The sequence below is a fragment of the Mchenga conophoros genome, linkage group LG18 (assembly GCF_057382185.1).
Source record: "Mchenga conophoros isolate Kocher_MC1m ecotype Shallow Benthic linkage group LG18, M_conophoros_male_GT1.1, whole genome shotgun sequence".
NCBI lineage: Eukaryota > Metazoa > Chordata > Actinopteri > Cichliformes > Cichlidae > Mchenga > Mchenga conophoros.
In genome coordinates this window covers 1033238-1043760 of record NC_140543.1, presented here as the reverse complement: position 1 = coordinate 1043760, position 10523 = coordinate 1033238, and the positions used below count along the sequence as shown (strand labels likewise).

The following is a 10523-nucleotide window of genomic DNA, read 5'->3' as shown; positions in this document are numbered from 1 at the left end:
TGAATACTGATGGTTTTCTTTTAAATAGAACATTTGGGTTTTTCTGTCGTCTGAAAAGAGATTAAACTCCAGAAGAAGTCATAGAGCAGAAGATATAATCTCAGCACTAAGGTTTGGTCATACAGTTTATATGACACTAAAAAGGATCATCTGAGCAAGTAATGTTAGAATGTGGTTAATATAGACGGGAAAGGCAAATCTGACTTTCAGAAAAATAGAGTTCAATTATGAATAAAAGAAATATTACAAAGCGACACAGGTGATGTAGTTTCAGGGTTTTAAGAGCAAAAAAGCTGTTCTCATCCAGAAGGTGGCGGTAATGCACCGGAAGTTGAAGAAGAGCTGCCGGAACTGTGAGGACGGACATCCGGTGGCTGGACCGTTAGCTTTGCTCCGGTGTGAGCCGAGTGTGTGAGCCGAGTGTGTGAGCCGAGAGTGTGAGCCGAGTGTGTGAGCCGAGTGTGTGAGCCGAGAGTGTGAGCCGAGTGTGTGAGCCGAGAGTGTGAGCCGAGTGTGTGAGCCGAGTGTGTGAGCTGAGTGTGTGAGCCGCGGCAGCAACGATGCCTTCAGTTCAGTATCTGAGAGAGTTCATCAACGAGCGACTAACTGCTGCTGCTGAACAAATATTCTTGGAGTTTGAAAAAACGATCGTCCAGTACGAGGAAGAGATCGACCGTCAGCGCAGACTGCTGGATATCACCTGGAAACCCCAAATCAAGCTGCACAGGACAGGTGAGTGTCCCTCTGAGGGAGGATCCTGATCACAGCTCTGCTGGAGATCACGGCAGGTGAGCGCAGGTGGAGCCTCGGCTCCGGTTTCCTCTCGGGTCCGACTTTTTCTCTTCTTTCTTTTTTCCAAAACCTTTATTAAAAAACAGTATACAGAGAATGTGCACGAATTAAGAAGTTACATACGTTCAAATGATTTTAAATAGCACAAAATCGTTTTTATTAAGTGATCCACGAATCAATCTTATGTAAGAGAGTATCATTATAGTAGAGTTTAAATTAGGTTTTGGCTACTGTATTTGCATTTGTGGAAATAAAATTTAGCTAAGATAACTAACAAATTTATTGTAAAGTATATATCACCTTCTTTTTTGCCTTCGAAATAAACAAAATCCAACATTTTCCCGTTTCAGAGTAAAGTCCTTGTCGAGATGTCCAGTGATGAATGTCCCGGAGTCCAAAACGTTGTATGTGAACAGATCAGAGGTGCTGCGCAGTCTCAGGATGGCTTCCACAACATCCACAGTTCATATTTATGTCCCCTTTGACCTTTGTCATATAATGATTAGCAGGATAATATTTATGAAGTATTTTAAATGAGACTTATTTCACTTTAATTTTTCCCAGATACTTGTTAGGAATTTTTCTCGTTAATGTCACTGACAAAGGAATTCCAATAAGAGATGCTCTCTGGAACAAAGCAGGAATATTCGTATTAGCAGACAGATTCTTCCAGTGTGTGAACCCACAGGGTTCAGAGAGGCAGATGATATGCAAGGTTGAATACCTGTAGAAAGCATTATAATACCCGTAGGTATTGCATCAAATAATACAACATATTCTTTGGATGTGGCTGAAAATTTATAAGTGTTTAAAAATTCTGGATAAGACATAAGCTGCTCATTAGGATTAAACAGCTGTTTCACTAAAACAATCCGTTTCTCAACCCACCTAGAAAAAAATAATGATTTATTTTTATGCACTATGTTCCTATTATTCCAGATTAAACACGTATGGGGAGTAAAGTTGTGTTTATATATAAGGGACCAAGCTAATAGAACTTGTTTGTGAAACGTCGACAGGTTTTCTGGAAGCTTATCTATATTACAATCACAACCTAAGACAAAACTTAGACCCCCAAACTTAGAGAAAATGTAGTGAGGAATACAATTCCAGATGGAGACCTGATTTTTAGGAAAATGCTTTGTCTGGTTAATCTTTAATGTATTGTTTAGAGCAGGGAATCCAAAACCTCTGTGTTCATCGTCATTCATCACTACACTCGTGCTGATGTAATGTGTCCCGTTTTTCCAGAGGAAGTGGAAGAGCATTCGGTCAACATCCTTACAAGTTTTGCCGTCCACATGCAGAGAAATTGCTGCATAAGTCAGTCGAGACAGACCTTCTGCTTTTCAGAGCAATACTCCCCCTTTAAACTTAAATCTCTCTGCAACCACTGATTTCACTTGGTTTGAGATTTTTTAATAATTTGGGGAAAATTTAGTAAAATTCTGTTGTTTTTGTTTTGTTTTTTATCTTTGCTCATCAGACCTAAATATGTTGCTTCATTTTTAACTGTTATATTACAAAGACTCTGAACATTACACTCTTTGACAGGTAATAACTGACATTTATTGATTGAAGTTTAGCATCAATCCAGACCCTTCTGAGAAATCCTGTAAATGTAAAGCAGTCAGCACCTGGTTGGCATTTTAAAGAAAGGTTGTGGTATCATCTGCCAACTGACTGCTATGTTTATACCCTTCACAGGGCTATTCGAAATATGAGAGGCAAGAATTTGGGTGCAAAGTAAAAAGATCCGCGCTGATCGGCCTACACCTCGATTAAGACTAAAACGAGAAGTGGTGCTGTTTTTCATTCTAACACAGCTATTAGCATTGGAATACAGAGTTTTGATAGCTCTGCAGAAGATATCACCAAAACCACATTTCTGAAGTGTGAGAAATATAAACTCATGCTCAGTTGAGTCAAAGGCTTTATGGAAGTCCAGGACAAGGATCAATGAGTCATCAGATGCTGAGTAGTCCAGAATATCCAAGACGAGTCTAATATTATTGGAGATGTGCCTGTTTGTCATAAAACCAGACTGTGTCTCATCTACAATATCATCCAAAATATATTTAATTCTTCTAGCTAGCAATAGAGCTAATATTTTATAATCATTATTTAGGAGGCTTGTTGGTCTCCAGTTGTCTGTAGAAAGTAGGTCCTTCTTAGGTTTGGGAATTAAAGTAATAAGTCCATCCATCTTTTTCCTGAACGAACAAAAGCTCCTTCAGCTTTCTGGCGCAAATCTCATCCAGTTTAGATTGAAAGGTCCTAAGACGTAATCTGTCCTCCTCCGAGACCTCGTCTGGTGGGAGTCAATATATGACAGAACAATCTGATTTTCTTCTGCTGCTGCACTCGACTTTTTTTGCCCCACACCGTCTCAACACTTGTTTCAAATTTCCCACTTTGTGCTGTAGGAATTCTCAGTATTAGCCTCGTCGATAAAGTGTTTTATAAGGCGTGTAATACGCTCTTCCTCTTTGGAGCTTGTCTCTGCCTTTGACATCTTTTATCTTCTCACATGCAAAGCCCACCATTCTTCTGACTCCGGCAATCTGTAACGCGAGGTCATCCATTCTTTCGTTTATTAGCTTTGATAGTTTCAGCAACATCCACGCTATCTTCCTTTGAGCGCAACGCCTTTCTTTGGCGCCGGAGACTGGCTGGATGAGACTGGTAGAGGTGGAAACTCGCCCATCACATCCTCAGTTATTGGGAGAGGTAGTGAAATAGCCGAGTAGTCACGGCAGTTGTTGGTTTACCAACACGGCTGTTTGGCTAGCATTAGCCTTTAGCAGTAGCTTTGTTCTGGAGCTAGCCGAGGGTCTTTTATTATCACGCTGTGACATTTTGGCGCTTTATTCATCAAATTCAGTCCTTTTCCGGATTAAATACCGAAGAAGCTTCTAAAGTCTGAATTGACATGATGTTCCTACCGTATTATAAGCTTACGTTTGCTAAGCGCGGCAGAAAAGTTTATTGTTAGAACAATAAAGTTTTTGCATTATAACATGATGTAGCTCTGGTTTTTGTTTGCCTGAGTGGCAGCTCGACACTTCTGTAATGCAGCGCTTTTCACAGATAAAAATCATAAAGTGCTTCACAATACTAGGAATCAAAATACAACAAATAACAATGTAAAACAATCAAATACAACATAAAAATTAATTGAAAGCTTGTCTATATAAAAATGTCTTCAGCGTAAAAACAGTAGAAGAGAATTCCACAGCCTGAAAGGCCCGATCACCACGAGTTTAAATGGAGTGCGTGCGGCGACCAGCAGTCTGTGACCTGATGACCTCAGAGCTCGGGACGATGAATGCAGTTTCAGCAGGTCCGATATGCACTGGGGAGCCTGAAAGGTTAGAACTAAAACAAGTAGAAAGACCTTTGCAAAAATCCAAACCGGAAGAAATAAAAGCATTAATAATCATCTGCACTTCAGCCTTTGACACCATTAGCCTGAGTTTTGAGATATTCCTTAGACGATGAAAGCAGTTGTGGACCAAGCGACATCGAGCTGTCAAATACGACACCGAGGTCTCGAAGGCTTGGTTTAACAGAAGCTGAAATGCTGCCTAATTTCTGAGATCATATGGTCGGGACCAGTAATTAATGTTTTATCAGAGTTTCGCTGGAGGAAGTTGTCGTTCACATGGAAGTCCTCGTGTTTTTAAATCTGTCACATTGTGTTTGTTCATAAAACTGCTGCTAATCAAACTGAGTTTGCTGCACTGTGATGGGTTCAAGGGTTCTCCCTCCTGCTGAATCCACTTTAACCTCTTCCCCATTTTTATTTCTCTGCTCATGTTCTACTTAATCAGCTGTCCAGCTGATCGGTGGTGTGGTGAGGAAAATGTGGGCTCCTCATCGATGTTACGGAAAGACAGAGACAGGAGGCCGAGGCCTTTTTGTTCACTTTTATAAAAAGACTTTCATTGTTGTCTGAAGATAACAGTGCAGCTGGACATAGAGGCCTTTTTTTGCTGAGCTCTGTAATCTTGTCAACAGGATCATTTAATGAAAACGAGGAATCTACAGATGCAACATCTGGAATACGGAGTGTGGAATATGTAAACAAAGCAACATAAAAACCAGTTACTCAGCCATTCATCAGAATCCAAACCTGAGAGCCTGACAGCGTCTCACTCAGGTTGAGCTCTGGACTCTGACCAAACCATCGTAGTTGCTCCATTCGTTCCTGTTTCAGCCGTTCTGTTGGATCTTTGTGCTGCTGCTGATGGTCCGAGCTTCAGCTGTGGGACAGACGGCCTCACACTGACTCTAGAACACTTAGACAAGAGTTCACGGTGCACTGAGATCATCGTCCCTCCTCCACCGTGCTGACAGCTGCTCTCAGGTGTTTTTGCTGATATGCTGGGTTTGATTTTGTGCGTTATGGACAAACATCTCCACTTTGGTCTTGTCTGTCTGAAGGATACTGCTCCAGGAGGCTTTCTCTTTAGACAGAAGAGGCCTTCCCCTGCTTTTTTTTAGTCATACTGTCATGAAGTTTAAGCTTAAACCTGCAAACTGAAGAGTCTGAGATGAGCTCTTGGGTCTGTTGCATGCTCTGACCTGTTTCATTAATCTTCTGCACTGCAGAATGATGGACTTTGGTTTATTTTGATATGATCTTATAACCTTTCCAGGTTGATGGGCAGCTGCAGTTTCTTTTCTAAGATCACTGCTGATGTCTTTCCTCCTCAGCATCATGTTAACACACACCTGAATGCTCGAGACCAACAAAACATCTGCTTTCATAGCAAGGCTCACACTGCCAATGATCAGCTCATTGTGAAGCTGGTTATGAGCACCTGGCTGCTGCTTACACACTCAGTAAATATCTGCAAAGCTCTCGTGGCATCTCTAAGGTGTTCTACAGCGTCGTGGAGGAGTGTGACAGCTCCTCTGCATCAGTCCATCAGAGCGCGTGATCAGGCGTGTTTGACACTTTATTTTTAATTTGGTTTCTTCTTTCATTAAGCTAGCAGTAGTTACCCTGGAACAGCAGGTCAGGGCAGACCTGGAACAGGACCTGGAAGCACCTTCCCACCTTTGACGTGACCTTTAACCTGTACAGTCCAACAAATCTGTCAGGTCAAGCTGGTTGCATGAGTGTGCTCACACTTAGACTAATACTTTGATTTAGTCACTGCTTTCAGGCTTCTTGGGTTAATGTCTTAGTTTACAGAGAGCTCACAAAGCATGAAAGCAACCTCATTGTTGAAAGACATCAGTCAGAAGAAAGGAAAATAAATTCCACAGCATTAGATTTATCCTGGGACACAATGAAGACAAAATATGGGACGACAGTGGCGATGCAAGACCTGCAGCATCACCGAAGGAGCTGCAAGAACTTCTGTTAAGCAGTGACAGCCGTCTCCCTTCATAAGTCTGGACTGTGGGGGATGTGTCAAAGAGGGAAGCCTTTTCGAACAAAGGAAAATATCCAAGCCCGGCTACAGTTGGCATAAAAATACAGTAAGTCTTCCAAAAACATTTTGGTCTAATGAGACCGAGGTTCAGCTTTTTGGCCACAGGTACTTCTCTCTTTGTATAGCGTGGACATGTCACCATATTCAAATGATTTGATTCTGCGTTAGAAATACACCAACAGCACAACTCAAGAGCTCTGTACAGACGACTTGAGTTAGTAAAATTTAAGCCTTAATCCAATGAAAACAGGTGAGTTGTAACAACATCGTCCACCATACAGGAGGATGTTGTATCTGTAGCAACCAAACCAGTTTCTGTATCGGGCTGTAAACATATGCATTTTACCAGGGGATTCTATGGTTTATGATTTTAACCAGAGTTTATTTGCTGTGTTTTTAATCATGTCTCTTCTTTCATTTGTTGTTGACACTCCAGACGTCCAACAGCAGCCTGTCTGTAAGGAGGAGGAGGAGGTTCTCCCTGAGCAGCAGCTCTGGAACCAGGAGAGGAGCTCCAGTGTGGAGCAGGAGGAACCAGAAGCTCCACAGATTAAAGAGGAACAGGAGGAACTGTGCAGCAGTCAGCAGGGAGAGCAGCTGGGACTGAAGGAGGAGACGGATACCTTTATGGTGACTGAAACTTATAAGGAAAGTGACCACAGTGAACCAGAAGGAGACAGGGAGCAGCTTCTCTTTGAGAGTTCTGTGAACAACAACAGCAGAGATCAGCGAGCAGAACATTATAAAGAAGCAAGATCAACTAAAACCGTAGAGTCAGAGTCAAAAAAGAAGCATCGGAATAACAATGCAGACAGCTCAGTTATGTCAGAGAGCGAGAGTAACACAGGTACAGGTGTGAAGTCTGTAAAATGTTACGTTTGTGAAAAAACTTTCAAGAAAAAATCTCAGATGCAGATACATTACAGAACGCACACAGGCGAGAAGCCGTATTCATGCAAAACATGTGGGAAACGATTCAGCCAAAACTGCCATTTATCTGTTCACATGAAGATCCACAAAGGGGAGAAACCGTTCCCCTGCAATGTATGTGAAAAAACCTTCCGAGACACACTAACACTGAAATATCACATGAGGGTTCACACGGGCGAGAAGCCGTACTCATGCACAATTAGTGGGAAAGGTTTCTGTCAAAGTAATAACTTAAACATCCACATGAGAACACACACGGGCGAGAGACCTTACCCCTGTCAAATCTGTGAGAAAAGATTCATTGACTCCTCCACACTTAAAAGACACATCAGAACTCATACTGGTGAGAAGCCGTATGTTTGCAAAACATGTGGGAAAAGCTTCATTCAGAAAAATATTCTGTCTGTCCACATGAGGATCCACACAGGCGAGAAAACGCATCCCTGTGAGCTCTGCGGAAAAAGCTTCCGGTCTCGTGAACTCTTGTTAGTCCACGTAAGAACACACTCAAAGTAGTATTTCTGTGAGACTTGTGGGAAAAGTTTCAGTGATCGTGGTATTTTTACTGCCCACATGAGAGGGCACTCAGGTGAGACGCTGTAGTTGTGGGAAACTAGAAAAGGACTCACGTGTAGCAGGTTCTTATTTGATGCATACATTTTTCAAAGTAGAAAAGAAAAGCAGTCCTCATACTGAAAGCACCTTTGGACTGTGCTTCACTGTGATTATGTTAATGACATGTGCCAACAGGATAGAGTTCATGCTAATGGTGAGGTGTCAAGCTGTCCTTTGGATTCTTACAGAAAAGCATCTCATTAAGTAGTAATTTATTTATTTTTTGGGAAATTGTCTATGCAAACTTTTACAGGAAAGAGGAAGTGTGTTGTTGCCACGGATTTATCAAATTATACTGTGAGCTGTTTCTTTTCATTTTGAAAAATCTAGTTCAGAATTAGTTGTGAAGTTTGTTTTTGCTGTTTAGCGTTATATTTATAGGCCTGCAGGGTTCAGGTCTGTGGTGTCCTCCTCTGTCTTGTGGCTTTTTACTGGCACAGTTTGTGGGCCATCTTATTGTGACACCTGATTGTTCTCTTATTTAGTTATAGCAGTATTTTTAAATGGTTGTACACAAATTGCATTGCATTTTTATATAAATAGTTGTTTACAAAATTTGTGCATACGTTTTCAACATGTACAATTTATATTTGCATTTCAAGTTATGAAAATAATTCACTAAACGGGTGTGATTTCTATAGTAAAAAATATAACTACTGCTAGGATTTTGTTTTTGTTTTTTATGATTTCAGATCAGTTGTGTTAACACAGTATGTCAATGAAAAAATAACTAAATTCAGAACCATGAGGTTGAGCTGAAGAGAATGATACCAAAAAAGGTCAGAACATTTGAAGGTGACATATAAATAATGTAAAACCAAAAGGAGTCAAAATAGACAATTATATTTTGGACCCCAGAGTGAGAACCTAACAAATCATGAAAAATTGGGTTTAATTTTTGTTTATGAAGGTGCAGATTTCTGACATTTTGTGTAAATGTAAACATGTAACAATGTGATTTTTCTAACAAGGCTACACAGTACATGACATGTTTATGTAACTGAGATGTTTAACCTCCTAAGACCCGAACTCTTCCCTGGCATGCATTTTTAATTTCTTATGCTATTTGGGCTGATTGAGACCAGATGAATGTTAAAACAAAGAATTACCTGATGTATTTTTTTTTCACCTGATTTTCGTTTCTGAGAAAAATTAGATCCACATATGAGGATATTCATTTTAAATCTCGATAGGACAGTGGCAGTGTAATGTCCTCATAAGTGGATATCAGGCCCTTATAGAGAAAACTTTTGTATTTTGGTCAACACAACCCAAAATGTGATGTCCACATATGTGGACGCCAGGTCCTAGGAGGTTAATTATGCAGGCTACAGAAAATAACTAGGTTATAGACTACATTAATGTGAAACGTGTATACTTGCTGCATTTGAATCCTTTTAGCCATATGTATTCAATTCAATTTTATTTACACAGCTTCAAATCACAACAACAGTTGTCTCAAGGTGTTTTATATTGTAATGTAGACGCTACAATAATACAGAGGAAAAGCCCAACAATCATATGACCCCCTATGAGCAAGCACTTTGGCAACAGTGGGAAGGAAAAACTCCCTTTTAACAGGAAGAAACCTCCGGCAGAACCAGGCTCAGGGAGGGGTGGGGCCATCTGCTGTGATTGGTTGGGGTGAGAGAAGGAAGACAGGATAAAGACATGCTGTGGAAGCGAGACAGAGGTTAATAACAGATATGATTCAATGCAGAGAGGTCTGTTAATACATAGTGAGTGAGAAAGGTGACTGGAAAGGAAAAACTCAATGCATCATGGGAATCCCCGGCAGCCTATGTCTATCCGGTTGTTCAGTCTGACGTCACTAGCCGTGTCTGGACCTAAACTCCGCTGCAGGTCCATATATCAAACGATCGCTATGGCATTACTGAGAGTTGAAAAACTGTCTAAAGTCTTTCATCTTTAATAAAATGATCAGCGTTCTGCTCTACCAGGTGTAACAATTGAGTTTAACATCCAGGCATCCATGAAAACGGAATTTATGACATTTAACGGAGTTAGAAGTTAGCAGGGAGTTAGCTCGCTAGCTTCTATCTAAATACAATATAGCATGTCCTGACTGCGGGGTTTTGGAAACAAATTCAAACGTACAGCTCTGTTATCACTTCCAACATAAATGAAGACAGAAAACTAAACAGCAGTGACGTTTGTAGGGTTACTGAAGTTGGGCTAGCTGGTATATAATGATGTGCTATGTGACCGCTAGCGACACAGCTATGTTAGCATAATATAAACAAGCTAACTTTTTTTCCACTCGATAAAAGTTAACGTGAGTGTTCTCGGTGGTCAGGAACAAATGTAATCGCATGGCAGGATGCTGTAAAAGGACCAAACTTCAGCCAGGAGAACAACTGAGATAATCCATCCACAATACCAGGTTAGTCATTCATATACTGCTGCATGGGCTGGGCTGTAGTTACATCCTAAGGTTTTAAAAACTGAGCTTAAATAAATGATTAGCGGTAATAAAAGCCGAGGGAGGTCAACAGTGGTCGCTGACTGTTTTAGGAGCTTTTTGAGATCAAATAGAAGAAAATACAAAACATTAAACATGTTAACAACACAAAAGCCATATTAAACGCAGACTACTTTAGACCCGGAAGTAGGATTCGTCGCGTCATCACTGAACAACCGGATTGCAGCATAACTAAGGGAGGATTCAGGGTCACCTGGTCCAGCCCTAACTATATGCTTTAGCAAAAAGGAAAGTTT

The 10523-nt window shown here is 40.8% G+C and overlaps 1 protein-coding gene across 1 annotated transcript; it reads left to right on the top strand.

Annotated features, from left to right (window-relative positions):
• Positions 1–4857: 4857 nt before the first annotated feature.
• LOC146552791 (uncharacterized) lies at positions 4858–8650 on the top strand. The gene has a single exon (XM_085254355.1). It carries the CDS (start codon positions 6597–6599, stop codon positions 7683–7685), a length of 1089 nt encoding a protein of 362 aa, XP_085110481.1. The 5' UTR covers positions 4858–6596; the 3' UTR covers positions 7686–8650.
• The last annotated feature ends 1873 nt before the right edge of the window (positions 8651–10523 follow it).